Source organism: Varanus komodoensis, unplaced genomic scaffold (genome assembly GCF_004798865.1).
Source record: "Varanus komodoensis strain SLA01 unplaced genomic scaffold, ASM479886v1 scaffold1, whole genome shotgun sequence".
NCBI lineage: Eukaryota > Metazoa > Chordata > Lepidosauria > Squamata > Varanidae > Varanus > Varanus komodoensis.
In genome coordinates this window covers 37953635-37970501 of record NW_025335268.1, presented here as the reverse complement: position 1 = coordinate 37970501, position 16867 = coordinate 37953635, and the positions used below count along the sequence as shown (strand labels likewise).

At 39.6% G+C, this 16867-nt stretch overlaps 1 protein-coding gene across 8 annotated transcripts in view; it reads right to left on the bottom strand.

The window, feature by feature from the left end:
* SYNE1 (spectrin repeat containing nuclear envelope protein 1) overlaps nt 1-16867 on the bottom strand; it is a 317660-nt gene that overhangs the window by 119719 nt on the left and 181074 nt on the right. For 6 of the 8 annotated variants that reach the window (XM_044422636.1, XM_044422576.1, XM_044422595.1 and 3 more), the window contains 7 exons: nt 15873-16010; nt 14076-14261; nt 12171-12293; nt 10727-10909; nt 9450-9593; nt 4399-4596; nt 3031-3171 (listed from right to left, as the gene is read on the bottom strand). In XM_044422636.1, the coding sequence (XP_044278571.1) occupies nt 3031-3171; nt 4399-4596; nt 9450-9593; nt 10727-10909; nt 12171-12293; nt 14076-14261; nt 15873-16010 (1113 nt within the window). The remainder of the gene's footprint in view (nt 1-3030; nt 3172-4398; nt 4597-9449; nt 9594-10726; nt 10910-12170; nt 12294-14075; nt 14262-15872; nt 16011-16867) is intronic. The other 2 variants (XM_044422612.1, XM_044422629.1) reach the window with 2 other exon arrangements.

The following is a 16867-nucleotide window of genomic DNA, read 5'->3' as shown; positions in this document are numbered from 1 at the left end:
ACTGGGTAGACCTCTTGGTCCACCCAGCTGACTAGCTCCGAGAGGGAAAAGAGATGTTCCTAAATACAGTAGGCCTATGTGTTCTCCTCCTGTTACTTCCCGGTTCACCCTCTCTGATTCACATCCATTCACATCCTTCCTAGGGAGCAGCTGTGCTATGGCCTCAGGAAAGGAGACCAGCACCATTCTATGGACCACTCAGGGATGTTCTGCCAGGGCCACAAGGCTGTTCCATGTTCTTAATTTTTAACAGCCTGTATTATTTTCTATTGTACTTCATGTTGTATCTCTTTTGTGATCCACCCAGAGAACGTGTGTCATTGGTAACTATATACATTCAGCCAATAAATAAATAAGTAAATAAAGAAAACATTCTTTTCAATGGACATCAGAAGGGCAAGGCGAACTGTGCCTTGTATCACACTGTCTAGGTGATTAAGGGTACCATCCTCTGCTAATACTTCAGCAAACTCAGTATCCAAGTCCTGTTGGCCTTAATACACATATAAAGCTCCTATCCAAATCACATGAATTGGCTCCCAGAAAAAGAAGCAGCTTCCTTCCACCTAGCAGCCCATGCAGGCAGTGGCTGGAGGGCGTCCTCTTCCATATACTACATACCCTTTCATGATTGTGCAACCAGGCAAGAATCAGTTGCAGGTAGCGCTTTATGACAAAATGTAGCACTTTATGACAAAATGTTTTGAACATTCTAAAGATGCTTTGACAGAAGCAGGGGACCATTCCTGAGCTGACAGACTGGCAATTTCCCCTCATCCCAAGTCCCTCAAATGCCTAGGCTGGGCCTGCATAAAGAGATTGTACTAAATGGTTGCAAACAAGAGAGAAGACAGATTATACTCTTTGAACATGTGGTTAGGGCATTCTTAATTTTTAACAGCCTGTATTATTTTGTATTATGTTTTTATGCTGTGCAGTGCACACAGATGCATGGTTTAGACTAATATTAAAATCCAGAATTCTTCTGAAGGAGTATTTTTTCTGATTTCCTGCTCATATTACCTACACTTTGTACAAATTTCCTCATAGAAATACTCATCAATTATCAGTACTCATCAATACATGCTCAGGACTTCAAGGTCTTAGCCCTTAAAATCTGGGTTTAAATCCAGATATTATATTCCACCATGGCTGCTGCACTGAATTAGATTTGCCATCTCTTTTTTCTAATAGCCTCATCACAACATGGTCTGCTTTATGCTGGAAATAGATTTATCTGTTGAATTTGGTTGGTGCACATGGGTTAGAATTCAGTTCCAGTTTGGTTTTGATAAGAATTAACCAAAACTGCATATTTCTTCATATTCAGGAAGGAAACAAGTGAACCCAAGAGATTTATCCAGCTTTAAGAATTAAGAATACATTTTCAAGTAATAAATCCCTCAAATAATAAATGAATAAATGTAGCATCTTCCTAGGCATAAAAATCTAATACCTACTTATATGTATATATATTCCAATGATAGTGATAGCTAATAAATGATGCATGCTTGAATAAGGACATTCCCAGATATTTAAGCTATCATCTTTCTTCTGGGTTCTAAGTTATAGATTAGGATCTTGGCACTAATTTCATACGAGCATCACCCATTACAGATCTGACTTTCACCTACATTTTGAAATACCCAGGGTTTTTTTGACACCCAAGCAGAAGAATTACTGGTATATTGATGCATTCTTAATCACCAGTTACTGTAATGATTTTATGCACGGGTTTTCAATAATCCAACTGGCTAAGCAGGAGCTTCTAACAGCAACATTAGGAAATTCTGTTATATTTGAGATTTCATCCATGGATATTAGAGATAGTCTTCCAGGTTTCATTCTTTGTTTCATTAAACAATATGATTTTTATTGGCAGGAATATTTGCCTAAGCTTATTGTAACATGAGAAATGTTTATACTACCTCAGTGTTTTAAACTCCTGTATTATTTGCACTTTGCCCTCACAGTCTGCAGAGAAAGGATGATGTGGTTCTTTTAGAGTAGAAGTGAAGAGCAGCAGTAAAACTGAAGATAACAGAGACCAAACTGTAACACACGACTTCTCTACACCTTGAAGGGACACATGGAGAGCATCCTAAGGCCATGCAGGCCAGCCCAATCCACTGCTGGAACGTAATCCCTTTCCTAACATATATCCACTGGATATTCATCAAGTGTGTGTGTGGTGGGGACAGGTGCCATGCTGTGCCAGCAGTAGGGGGATTAACCTGCACAGTCCCTAGATGTGTTCTCTGAGGGACAACATGGGCACTGCCCAGAAATTATGCCTAATGTCCCAGTAAGTCATCAGAAGAAGAAAGAGAAAGGTTCCACTTCCCCCTTTGACCAGGAAAAAAAACTGGCAAGGCTGTGGATGTGGTGGACACTTCATCATAGTTTTCTTCAACACACAATAGTTTTGCTCTGCTCTCTGCTGTTACTCCTTTCACCCATTCTTCATACATTGGACTGTAACCTTTCATAGTGAAGAAGTCCAAGATACACACTGATGAGCAGAAGTGCCAGTCTGGAAGTGCCAGTGTACTGACATGAATGCTTAAGCTAGGAGTAAAGCGATGGAAAGAGATATTTTGTTCACATAAAAAAAAAAAGTAACTATTAACACTTAAGTTACAAAAACAATGGAAGATACAAACTGTTTCAGCAACAATCTAGTGACAGAACCAAGACAGACAGACAGACAAAAAAAAAAAAACATCAAAATGTTTGTATTTTGTTAGCACAAGGTTGTGTTTTCTCAGGATCTTATAATGTTTTAAATATTGCGCATACACTGTAAGTTAATGTTTTGATTTTTAAACTGAGTGACAACTTTTTTCATAATGAAGTATCGATATGAACTGTACATATATTGAGCAGCCTAATACTTCAAAAAATTGTCTGGATTTTGCTTGTTTTTTAGTAACCCTGAGAAAACACTCGTGTTTTCTGAAAAAGGTTGCACACCAAGGATGACAAATCTTTGCCAACATCATGGCTAAATGGAGGCCAAGAAGGATATACCTGGTTAACAGAAGCATCTGTATTAGCCACAGGTGAAGGAGAGCGACAGGCAGGTGGAGAAGAAATCTCACTGTTGGTGCCCTCTTCCCCAGACTCCTCAGTAACAGGTGACAGAAGGGTGTGACAGCGACCAGCAGTCATCTGCCATGGGAAATGCAATCCCAAAGGACAGGGTGATCATTTGGTCTCCACAAGAAGGATTTCACATTGAATGCAGTAATACACGTGGGGTTCTAACAGGGCATCTTTTATGAGCATGGGCTTACCTCTCCTCTGTACAGGGTGCCAAATACAAAGGGACATACACAAAGTTTCCCTCTGTGGGAGAGGAAATTTGGACAGGCGCTGCTCCCTGCATGACAAGCTGCTCCTGGCCAAATTCTTTCTTTTGCTGAACTATTAGACCTAGAAGCCTTGCCTTCCTTTTTATCTGTTCACCTTAAATACCAAATCTATATTAGTACTGCAGATGAAAGTTGGGATTTGTTAACTGTACATCTGAAGAGTTTAAATGATGGTATTTTTAAAAATAATCTCATCCACAACCATAAAAGATGAGCAAGAGGGAAAATATATGTTAAAAACACACCTACATGCACATAGAGAAATAACTATAGACAGTGACACATGTAGCTTTATACCAAATAATACATATCTATGTAATGTTTCAGGAGAAAAAAAGTTCCACATGTGCAATACATGCAACATGCTTTTGGGGTGACATCCAAGATCTTGTGTAATTGCTCTTTTCTCTCAGTCTTCTCAGCCCCCCATATCCACCAACTTGAGTGCTCCAGTGCCTCATTCAGCAGATTTGGAGCAGATATGATGTAGGAGGAATCCACTGTGCAAGTGGATGCCATTCCAACAACAGAAAGACACAACTGGATTCCTCCAATAACAGTAAATAGTGAAGCATCTGTATTCTTCTATTAAGGTCCTTTATTCTAGCACTATTTCCAGTGATATTCAGTGCAGATGTTCAAAATCATCTGCAAAATGTTCATTTCACATTTCCCTTCTCCAGACCTAAGCATTCACTCTGTGTAAAAGGCTAGATATTCTAAAATAACAACAACAACAATAACCATTCGAAGATACAACTGAAACTAAGTTATTAAAGTGATTCAGATGTATCACCCATGTTTAATGAGCTGGATTACCAAAATAGATGCTTTCTCTCATACACACACATAAAGATAACAGACTAATTTCAGTTCTCCACATAAATAGCAGGTTGCATTCCAATCTACGATATCACAATAAAGACACAAAGTGGACTGTGGCACAGTTCTTCATAACAGTGAAGCGGTATTGCAAATGACAGACAGCTCTGATAAGCAGTCAAGCCACACACCCATCGCTTACCATAACTACAGAAGGGTGAGCAGAGTGTGTTGGCAGCAGTTCTTCTGAATCCAATTCCTCCATCCCTTCTGAGAGTCCTTCCACTTCTGTCACTGTTAGCAGCATGGTGGCATGCTTAGCTTTCATTGTAAGCATCTTGCACTTGGAGTTCAACGATGCAATTTGCTCCTGATAGGCTTTGATCTTCTGAGCCAGCTCCTGAGGAAATATTTCCCCCCACCCGGACAATCAGATGCAGCATGGAGGAGCCATAAGAGCTTGTAGCAATTCTGCTTCCGTTAGAGAGACCGGCTTGCTTCTCTAAGGTCAGCCAATAAAATCACAGCTTTGTGTTTCAGAAGCCCTACATCAGCGACAGCAGCAGCTGAATAGCAGGATGTTGATTGTGGGAAAAATACATGTCGGGCTGCCTCTCCCAACACAGTCAAACCACCACGGAACAAGGCGAGCTATGCAGCGAAACCAGAAAGGCAGTCCCCAGACCTCTCTCCTGCGACTGACAGGAGGAATGTTTGCTTAACTCACGCTATCAGTTCTAAAGATAAGCACATGCCACAAAGGATCCTACTGAAAACAGAGGAGGAAACACTCTTCTCTCCCTCCCTCCAGATACCAAAGCCAGCATGCCAGGGAAATGAGGTCATGTGGTGTCTTGAAGGGTAAAACAACAAAACAAAACAAAACCCCACAGCATTCCCTTCTCATCAGGCTGAAAACAATGAACAGAGCAGACAGTAATACACAAGGGCTAGCATGGATTAACTGTGGGTTTTGTCCTGCTTTGTTTTAAAATGCTGGAGGTAGTGATAAGCTGGTTGCTTTCACTTGGCATTATAATCTTCTTTCTTTTGTTTGGTTTTAATTGCCTTCTCAAAGTCACAACTTGGACTGCACCCATATTATATTCCTAAATAAAAAACAAGTAAATTTACAACTAAAACTTCATTCTTAAGCGCGCGCACACACACGCACACCCCAGGGATTATATCTGCTGTATGTTGTGCCAGCATTATATATAGCAGTACTGCAAAATAACATTAACAAATTAGTCCCAATATTTCAAGTCAGGTTTGCAAGACACATGTATGGTTATGGAGGAAAACTGGCTTCTGAATGCTGTACAGAAAATGAAAATAAAATTTGCTGTTGCCACGCAACTTCTTTTTTGGTGGAGGAAGATCATCCAGTTTAAAGAGCGGTCCTATGGTCCTGGGAATGCATCTCTGGGCTACAAGGTTTGCTCAGGAAATGCTATGAGTCCTTAGATGGAGCTTCTTGGGTGGGGTCTTCCAATTGCAGAAGCCCCTTCTCGAACTCCTGCACTGCAGCTGCTCCCACCATGGTTCCCTCTGTGGGGCTGGAACTACAGACACTGATGCAGCAGTGGAGGCATGTTGAGCATTTGGTAGCGGGAGGGTGGGGTGAGGGGACAGCCCATGGCTGGGAAAAATGCGAAGCCCTTCCAGTCCCTCGCCATGGCTGAATATGTAACATTACCACCTCCATGGACCATCGTAGGGCAGGTCTTTTCATACCAGCAAGGTATGGGGCTCCACCTTGGGCCACTTGAATGGGAAACAACCAAGATGGATGTGGAAACCATGGGAGGGGAAGTGAAAAAATAACTGGATTAATATGGGGCCAACTCTGGGCCAACAGCAATATTCCTACTGAAAAGGGGATATTTCATGGAACATCAGACAAGGTTTAGAGCGTTTTTATACTGGATGGATTCACATGTCATACTGATCCACCCTGCAAACAACCCACCATATTTACTGAACAACCCAGGGTACCCTGAGAAATGATGGAACTTGCCCTGGCTTGTTCTCCCTTTCATAGCTCAGACAGGTATCCCAGGCACCTCTGCAGCAGGACTCACTGCCTCAGTCCTTCGATCAGCACCTTTCTGCAACTGGTACATCGGCAACACAGCCACTCTCCACCCCGCAGCATTAGCACACCAAACAGAATGACTTCTCTGAGACCTTATGAATGTAGTAACACATTCACCGTTTTGTTTTTGGTTTCATTTTCCCTCCTGGGAAATTTCAGTATTGTTTCAGACTGCCACTCCAACAGCTAAGCATCCTCCTAGTCCCCTTTTCTATCTCGCCCTCATGTCACTAGCTAGAAAACACCCTTTAAAAAAAAAAAGGCGAGTTCACACTACACAAAGTAAGCACACCTGCTCCCAAAATAAGGAGACCAGCTGGAAAGCACCCTCTATCCAGCCACATTTGGCTCCCTCCCCTCCCTGCTTATTGCTCCCTTCTGTTGCTAGCGGCTGCATCTTGATATGGGTTACAGGGCCGCTGGGGAGATGGAGAAGCACACACAAATTCATGACAAAGCAGTAAAGCGGAGTGAGGAATTGTGGGAATATTATGATGTCAGTCATTTAGTCCTGCATTCCTGCCTAGAACATACAAAAGAAGCTGCAAATGCATGGGGGATATTTTCCAGTGTCATTTCTTCATGATTTTTTAGGGCCACACACCAAAGGATGCTAATAAGGGAGGATGGAGGATGGAAGCAACAGCACTGAGAGAATTAGAAACAGGGAGGGGTTTTGTTGCCCTGACTGGGAAGCTCTGTTGCCAGTCCTGACAGCCTTTGATAAAATTATCCTGCTGTATTTGGAAATACCATAAACCATCATGGGTATGAACAGCCTAAAACAAGGATAGTCGTCCATCAGAAGAAAGTGCTGGGTTTGCACAACATGGCAACCTATCATGGCTGATTATGCATGGTATGCCATTGTGCCATGTGAACCAGGTCAATATCTGAGACTTTTTAGCATTGTTTTACACTGGACTTTGGCTATATAAAAAATTAAAGATTCCCGTGCTACAGTACAAAGCTGTTCCTCCTAACCAATATTTTAAAAAATCCGAGTAGGAAAGCGATGCTTTTGCTAAAGCTATTGTTTCAGCCTCCACGGAAAGTTCAGCCATGATGTATTGGGTTGACAGTGTGACAGCAAATTTATTATCACTTGCTTAACAACTTTATTCTTTCAAAACAGTATTTCTTGATATGCATGTTTATTTTTAGTCCTCGATAAAGAAGGAATGTAAGGACTTTTTTTAAACCCCCATTTACAACATAATGATCTGTGCTTATTGGTATCAAATGTGTTTTTTACACTAATTGCTTGGAGCAAATGAATTAAGTAGAGAAAAGGATGCTGTGAAGCTTAACCTGAATGAAAGCCTAAGGACTGCTGCAATTTGATAACTGGTCTCATGAAACCAGCTATGCCAGATCTCAGTGGAAGCTTTTTTTCACCTGTGAGAAAGATTTAGATCAAAGAAGCATCTTTCTAGCTTTAGACAGGGCAGCTTTCCTTCCAAACAGGATGTTGTGAATATGTCTTGCTGAATTTATATACTGCTGTTCAGATTTCAGTTTGTTTTAGTACACACCACTTCACACGAATGAATTAATAATGCAATTAGGCCAAAGGCTGTTGAAAGAAATGAGATCCTAATAGGACTGGACAAAAGTATATGATAGCTCAGATCAGGTACTGTACCTAAAACCAGACAGCAAAAAGTCTAGGTGATTTTACTTCAAGGGTTTTAGTTACTAAACTGCTGTAACATTTGCCTGTGGACAGAAATTACATAATGAAAGCTAAAACAACTTTTGAAAGGATTGACTAGATTAACAATTACGTTGTAAGCACATTGAGAAAGGAACATATAAGTTCAGTCTGTAGTGCTAAAACTGCTCAACGTAATTCAAACCTAGGCTTCATATCAGAAGGCTACTAATCCACATTAGCTCTGCAGAGGTCAGTTGTCCTAGTCCCACTGCTCTACTCAATGGGTGGGACCTAAATATACCAACAGAATTCTCTGAGAAGAGAGGCTGGCCCGTTGGTCTTCAATGCTGAGAATTCTCCATGTATCCATTTTCACTGAAACCAGAATGTTTAAGTATTCATAGCTGCATGTTCGATTGCAGCTTAAATTACTGATTGACAACTGGCTGACAGACTGTGAAACTGGGGCATCAAGATCTAGTCAGCCAGGCAAGATCTGATTATCTCAAGTAGTCAGTACAGTTTTGCAAGTTTCTGGAGACAGTTCAGATTAAAGCTCCACATAGTCCCACTCTTCTATCTAACTTCCTACTGTTGTAAGAGTGGCAACTCATACTTTACCATTTAAATTGTTCTCCAAGTGTACAAAATTCTCTGTAGTTTGGTAAGCCCGAGGGAGACTCTTTTCTAATAAAAACCCCTCACTGGTAAGCTTTGCCTGGGTTCATGTACCATCTATTGTGCACTCCGAATGCCTCACTCATGGAAGTTTGCAGGGACTTTTCATGACATCTTCATCCTCCATGGCCTCTCCCTTGTTTTCCAGCCACTTTTAAATCTGAACAAAGCCTCTTGCAGAGCTGCAATTCTAGTTTATTGCAGCTATACCAGAGCAACACCTTTAGCATTTTATGAGGCTCTTCCAGAGCTACTGTTCTGGTGGTTATCTCAAGGATAGAGATGTTTGATGCACATTAATGAATGAAACTGTTTGTATATGTTAAAAGCAATAATTGTGGCTCATTAAGTAGTAATCATGCAGACTAAGGCAGCCAGGGGAATTCTGATCCAAAACCAGAGGTGAGGATGGCCAAGACAAAAGTCGATCTATTTCCCTTTCTGTCAAATGCAAAAAACCCCCTTTGCTGTCAAATGCAAAAAAACAATTGAGATTTGAGCCAAACAACAGAGCCAAATGACTATTGTGCCAAGTCATGGAATGCACCTCCCAGGTAGCAGATACGGCAGTTCATCCGTATAAATTGGAGCCCCATTAGTGTATGTTTTCAGAAGCTGCCTATCTCTTTGCACATGTACCACAAAGGGAAAGATAGATCAGAAAAGGAATCTGAAAAAGAGTCCCCCTCTCTCTTTTATGTGAACCAAAATGGGGTACAAGCTGAGGTCTGAGATGGCAGCAAGAGCTAAAATTCTGGAAAAGAAATGGACCTTCATGTCCAAAGAACTTTGCATCATAGACAGTTCTCAGCTGCATTACCTCGTGGTGTGAAATCTGGTCTTGCAATTCTTGAATATTACTTGTTGCTATTGACTTGTTCTGGATCTCATGATGTGCATTCTCTATCAGCTGATGTAAATGTTTCATCTCTTGTTCATATTGCTCATACTGTACTACTGCTTCCTGGAAAGACAAGATACAGTGAGGGAGTACCAGAAAATAAAATACTCAATACTTCTTGATTTGTCTTAAATAAGGGTATTAAGGCTGCAATCCCAGAGGCACTTATGAGACACTAAGTCCCTGATAAGTGTATATAGGAGCAGAGAATATGTTGTGTCAGCAGTCTTCATTCTATTGCAGACTGACAGTGCTTCATATGCAAAAGCCAAGTCAGGAAAGTCTACTTTGTGCAGTGTTTATTTGCATACTTTAAATTGACATAGGTGAAAATTATTTTCCATCTTATTCCAAGGATTTAACATAATTAAAACCTTTGCTTTAACACAATGAATGCTTGTGTTATATTAAGTCCACAGAAAATAAGTTGTATTAAGAACTTTGCTACTGTTTTTCTGAAAAGTTGCTGCATAGATTTCATATAGGTAGGTATTATATGACTCGTGGATTAAAGCATAGATCCACATTTTATTCTGTTTTCTTACAACATTAAAAAAATATATTTTAAATATAGTACGCTTCTTTTTAAAAGTATGCTTTAAATGTAAGAGCTAAACTTTATATAAAATTATAAAAATTAATAGAACGCTAGGGTGATGAGAAAATGAATCAGAGACACCTATAAATAAGAATGACAGTTCTTACAGTTTGCCAAAATGAAGAATAAAAATACACCCCCAGAGTTGGAAAAGTTGCATAAAATGTAATAATCAGTAGAGATAACAAAAGAAATAATACAGTGTTTTTATTTGTAACTTCTGACACTATCGTTTATTTCATAACTCTCTCTTCCGAATATCTTTATTTATGCGAGACAATTACATTCCATCTGTCATTCATTTTGGATTCCAGGGTGGTGTTCAATAATATTTATTTAAAATAAATGGTTTACACAATAGTGAAGTAACATTAAAAATATTTTAAAGGACAGCATTTAAAACCTTGACACAGTCTAAGGCTTAGGCACGTGAAACAGAGTGCAAAGATTCTTACAATGAGCAGCAAACCTGACAATGCAAACACATCTTGGTGCTTGTCAAGATGGATGGGTGGCGGGGGGGGGGGCGTGGAATGACTCAAAATGGGAGTGTGTCACATGACGGCACCACTTCTACTCATGTATAATTTCTACTTGCCTGCATTATGTTGCATTGCTGGATAGCTGTGTGCTGCAGCTGACTGGCTTCCTCCTGCAGCCTGAGGGCAATGTGACATATTGGTAGGCTGGTGACCACTTCTTCGGGCATTCGTAAAGCACTCTGGCAGATCTGCACTGCTTGGACCTTTGGCTTCAGTGACTCCATTTCAGAAAGCAGATGCTACAAATAATGCAGAGAGGTGTGACAGAAACGCATGCTGCAGTCGTAAGATTAGTAACAGCCAAGAAATGGAAGGAAAAATGGGATTTCCAGTTAAGCGAATGGTACAAAGATACTTGGAATATAGCTACTAATGATAAGTTAACATCTACTATTAAGGTGAAAAAAGCAAGACAAGCAAGAATAATTTTAATGACATTTGGGGGTTGCTCACTGGATATGTATTAATAAAAGGGAAGCGTATTAAACCTTTGTATAATTTGGTGTAATTTTGGATGAGGAGGGGGTTGTCCTGAGAGAGGGGAAACATAGAAGAAGTAGTAATAAGACGGCTATCTATGGGTATGAAGAAATAATTATCATGTAGATGAAGGTCCTGGTGTGGGTTACACAAATTAAATATTAATTATTTTGATTGATTTATATGATAAAATGTATTTCTATAGTTTTTTCTTTCCTTCTTTTGTTGTTGTTATGGATGTACTTCTGTATTTTATTATATTGTTTTATTTAATATTTAAAAAAATAAAAACAAACTCATGCAGCTATGAACTCCAAGGGCCTTTCAAACCACACCTTGGCATATGAGTTAATATTGTCCACCATGAAATAATGAGCTGGTGGGATATGCTTACAATGAATTTATAATTCTGTGTTTTCTCATTTGAAAAAAATCATCAATGAATTAATTACAATCAACACTATGATCACAAAATTGTTGAAAATGTTTCCCATTATCTGTTTTGGTTGGATTTATTACACCTATGTACAAATTTAAACAATTTGCATTATTTGTATTGTTGAGCTGATAGGAGCTTGTGATTTGTATGATACAAATCCAAAGAAAAATTTAACTGTTCAGTGTGAGTTTTCAATTCAACATGAGAACCTGCTTTGGCATCTTGATGCATGACATTGGCTTTCCAATAGGACTAGTCCTCAGAGAGAAACAGGCAGTAGACACTGGAAAAACCACAGTCCTGTGGGTTGATAGGACTGTTTCTGAAAGAAGAGCTTTGCAATATCAGACCACTAACTTCTCCAGTGCTTAAGTGGGAAAAGCAGGGCTCATGAAGTGGGTTGATATCCTACCCCAAAGAACCTCAAAATATGACATTTCATTATTGCTCTAATCAATAGCACCCAAGCCAAAAAATACTTTAAGCAAGCCTAGCCACCTCAGAGATTTCATACGAAGTGCCATCAGAAATAATACTGCCCTCCTTCTGAAAATAATACTGGCATGCTACAATCATTCTACCTGTCTGTGAGAAAGTTGCTCTTTCAGACTTAAATGACCAATCTCCGAAGACATTAGAGTGGTTTGGGCTTGCTCTAAAGCTGTTCGAAGAGCTTTTACCTCACTTTCCAATTTCTTCATATCCTGTAAAAATAAAATTTGTAGTAAAACAAGGAAGAGCAGGACACACATTATACATCTGCTAAAAACATGTTAGACAAGGGTATTATAAAAATTAATCTGCAAGTCATATGAAACTAAGGTATATCCATTCAAATTCATTGATTAATCCGGAGCCCATGTGAGAACTGATATGTCCCTCTAGAAGCCTTCTGTATTCCTGAATTTATTTCACAATGTATTACTACAGAGTTATAATTCTTCTTTCTCTGTGAATTGGGCTATCCCTTAAAGCATGGCCTCTCCAGATGCTTTTGATCTGTAAGGCATCCTGAGACATTGTCATGAAGGATGGGATAGAAATGTTTTAAACAAACGAACAAATCTGTCCACTATTACTTATGATCAGCACAGCATTATATTAGCATTGCATATTGAATGATGATCCACAGCGGTGAACATGCTGGATGGGACTTGAGGGATTCAGGCTGTAGGCCCCATTTGGCCATGAAGCTCACTGGCTAACTCTGAGCCAAACTCTGACTCTCCGCCTCTCCTTCACAGGACTGCTATGTGAATGGAAGAGGAGTGGGGACAGCCAATGTGGTACAGTGGTTGGGTTGGGCTTAAGGAAGATGTGTGTTCAAGTCCCTAACCAGCCATGTAGTTCACAAGGTGACTCTGGCCTAGTTACTGACTCTCAGCATAACTCTCTACCTTACAAGGTTTTTCTGAAGACAAAATGGAGATGCGGAAGAGGATTATGAGTACATTGAAAGTTTGGAGTGCTTCTTGACCTGGTACTGACCCTGGACTACCAGGTGAGCTCTGTGGCCAGGAGTGCCTTTTATCAACTTTGGCTGATTTTCCAGCTTGCCCCTAGTTGGGCAGGCAAAACCTGGCAACAGTGATCCATGCCCTGGTAACCTCTGATTTGGACTATTGCAACATACTCTACATGAGCCTGGCCTTGAAAAAGGTCCTTAAATTGCAACTGGTGCACAATAGAGCAGTTCAACTCTTAATGAGAACATCAAGGCATGAGCATATCGCTGCAGTTTTATTTCATCTTTACTGGCTGCCAGGTGAATTCTGGGCCTGCATTAAAGTACTTAAAATAACTTAAAAGGTCCTAAATGGTTTAGGACCTGGATATCTAATGGAATGTCTCAATCCATAGACACCTGCCCGCACCCTAAGGTCATCCGCAGAGGTCATTTTTGGGAGCCCATTGTGAAGGACATGAAGAGGATGTCCACCTGGAGAAGGGCCTTTTTGGCCATGTCACCCTGGTTTGTGGAACCAGCTCCCCAGAGGTCTGCCTGGCACCAACACGATGTACCTTTCGGCACCAGGCCAAACCCTTTTTATTTTCACAGTATTTTAACTGTTAAAATTTTATATTTTTAGCTTATGTTATTTTATCTGGCACTGTGGTTTATGTGTTTGTTTAATTTGCTTATGATTGAATTAATTTTATAATTATTTCTATTATTATTTTATGATTATTTCTATATTCCTGATTGTATACTTTGTTTTATTAATGAATGCAATATTTTTACTGGTTTTATCTTGGGAATGTTTAAATCTATCCTGGCAGTGTATGTTCTGTTTTAAATGTTTAATATGTTGTAAACCAACCTGAGAACCATTGACTAATCAAGAGGAGTATAAAATGGATTAAATATATAAATAAGCCACCTTATGTAAAATGGGATATAAATATAACAGATGAATAAAAAGATGGGATATAAATATAACAGGCAGCTCCAACTATTTGCTAGATATGAAGAGCATTCCACATACCTTGGCAGCATCTTGAACATTCTGTAGCCGCTGTCTTATCACTTGCTGTAACTCTTCAGTCTGACGCCCAAGCTCTGACACTTGGTGAGACATCCCTTCAGTCAAATATACACTTGCCAAGTATTCTATCTTTTCATTCATGGCTTCAATATCCCCACGGATCTCAGCAGACTCTTCCAGCATGGCCTACGTTGAAGAAATCAGCAGAATCTTTTTCATTTTTAAAGTCTGATTCCTCAAAATATTAGATCAGGATGACTGCTACTTAAATTTTCTACCCCATGGTTCAATATTGCTTCATAATGAAGACATCAGCTAGGATTTTATGGAGATCATGGGTGTATTTATGAATGATCGTTCAATCAGCTAACATGCTTGGGAAAGCTTGTCTTAGATAAATGGACATCAATCAGTCCTTTAGAAACCAACACCTGTCTAGCTGCCTCACTGTTTTACACGATAGTTATTCCATCTCCTGAAAGACATCAAGAGGAATAATTGTTAGCCCTACTATCCAGAAAGAACTCAGGTGAAATCCTGAGACAGTGAATTAGCCAAGCCTAGTTTTTAACAAAATGCTCAGGGTTGCTGAGATAGTCTGCAGTTTTAATGAACCTTTAGTTGTCACTGTTCACAGTACCAAATACATATGAGAAGAAATTCTTCAGCCAAAATGAACCCTTCTATTAAAACAGGCCAACTTCTTGCAGCCTGTGGAGAAATGTGAAGTCACCATCTCATCTCACTAGGGCTGTCAGACTGAGGAAGGAAATATTATCACTCAAGATTAAGGTGACTACCACAAAGCCTGAACTGATATATTACGGGAGAGACTGTATCAAGAGTGGTTTGAAGTTGTTCTGGGAAACAGTAGTGCCTTCACAAACATACTGAACATGTTGCCTGATGCATTTCCAAGGCACTAAATCTACACATCATTGGCTTCTGGTTGCAGAAAACAAAACAGACTGTTTTGTTTTCTGCAACCAGCCCAACTGGTGTAGAAGCTTTGTTGTCAACTTGTCAAAGCCAGCAAGAAAAGTTTAGTTGCTTCAGATATAGAATATTTTGTGTTCTTGCAGAGTTTAGCATAATAAATATATTTTCATCGCAGCTACATTATTTTTATTGGCTGTATTATTTTTTATTAGAAAGGACAGACTGCTAATGTATTAGGAACTAGGGGTTCTTGAAACAACTAGATACAAGTGGCAAAGTTAATTTCCAGAATAGGCTTGGGTCAGTATGATTCCACAAGTTTTCAAACCACCATAGATGGAGCAAAAATTACAGGAAAAATGGATGAAAACTGGGGATTATGTGAAGATATAAGGTATTTTCTAAGGAATGGCCTGCTCTGGGACGTGAGAGGGACCCATTTTGGGGGTGGGAATCAGTGGGACTCCCTGGGCTCAGCTCCCCAGACTCCAGTCCACCTTGTTGCAGTGGCCGTGTGTCTGAATTCCTGGGGGAGGCTCCCAGAGTTCTCATGGCACTTGCCAGAGAGAGCACCCTGCATGGCTGCTGCACAAGCGGCAACACTCTCCCGTGTTTGTTTGTGTGGCATGTGATGGGGAAACAGGTTGCCCATTGTGCAACCTCTGCTCAGCAAGTGTTGCAGACTTCCTCTCACTCAGCTCACTTTCTAAGAAAGGGCCGAGCATGAGACTAGTCTGCAAGCACTGGGGAGACGGATCCCACAAAGCTTCACTGCAGTCCTCAGGGGTTGGAAACCTTATTTGTGAATAATACCAAGCTGTGCCTTCAGTGAGTACCTGAAAAATATTATCAGCTCACCTGATGAGAGATGAATTGATCACGAAGCTGAGCAGCAGAATTCCACGTGATGTTACCATGTATTAAAATGTTAGCTTTTTCAATCCATTTCAGTATGAATTCCAGCATCTCATTATATTCATCTAAATGTGGAACTGCCTGAAAAAGCAAAGAAAGTTTGTTCTAGTAAACCTGAAGTATAGCTTTGAACAGTATTTTTTAAAATTTGAAATGGTATCAGTTTATATATCTAGCAACATTTCCCTCAGTCTTTCCAGTTTCTTAGCATTTATATTACGAGACTTTTATACTACTTATGTTAAAAATAGTGCATCTTGTATATGTTTATTATGCAAGTGTCTTGCACATACTTATTAAGTTTGATGTTGTTATTTTTAAAATTATACATGGGAATATTTAAGATATTGATGTCAAGTGCGGGCATAACATTACATATGGACTAAGAACAGATCTAGTTCTTGAAGATACGATTCTTTGTTTTCTTGTTCCTTACTACTTAAGTGTATATCTTTAATTCTTTGTTTAACTTATACCAACTTACATCCTTTTTAAAGTATATTTATGCAACAAGCCTACCATCATAATTAGGATATTGATATTACACAAACAGCAAATTTTGTTGCTTAAAACTCATAAAATTATGCATCTAACAATTTATTTAAAAATCTACAAGCATTTAATACTTGATGCAACCTACAGCATTTAATTTGTTAATCCATCTGGCTTTAAGCAATAGTTCAAAATATAGATCATCCAACAGATTTTAACATCCTAAAATAGTGTAATTTTATGCCAAAGTAGTAGTGACTCTGAAGTAGCATAATATAACTGCACTGGGATTTCTCAGGTTTTAGAGGCATCTGTAAAGATCACTCCTAGGGTTGTCATGAGCAATTGAAAAGGCTTCTCAACTTGCAAATGTAGGACTCCCAGTGATTTCTTCCATCCCCTGATCCCAAACCACTAATGAAGTTAGAGCACTGGAAAGGAGAAGC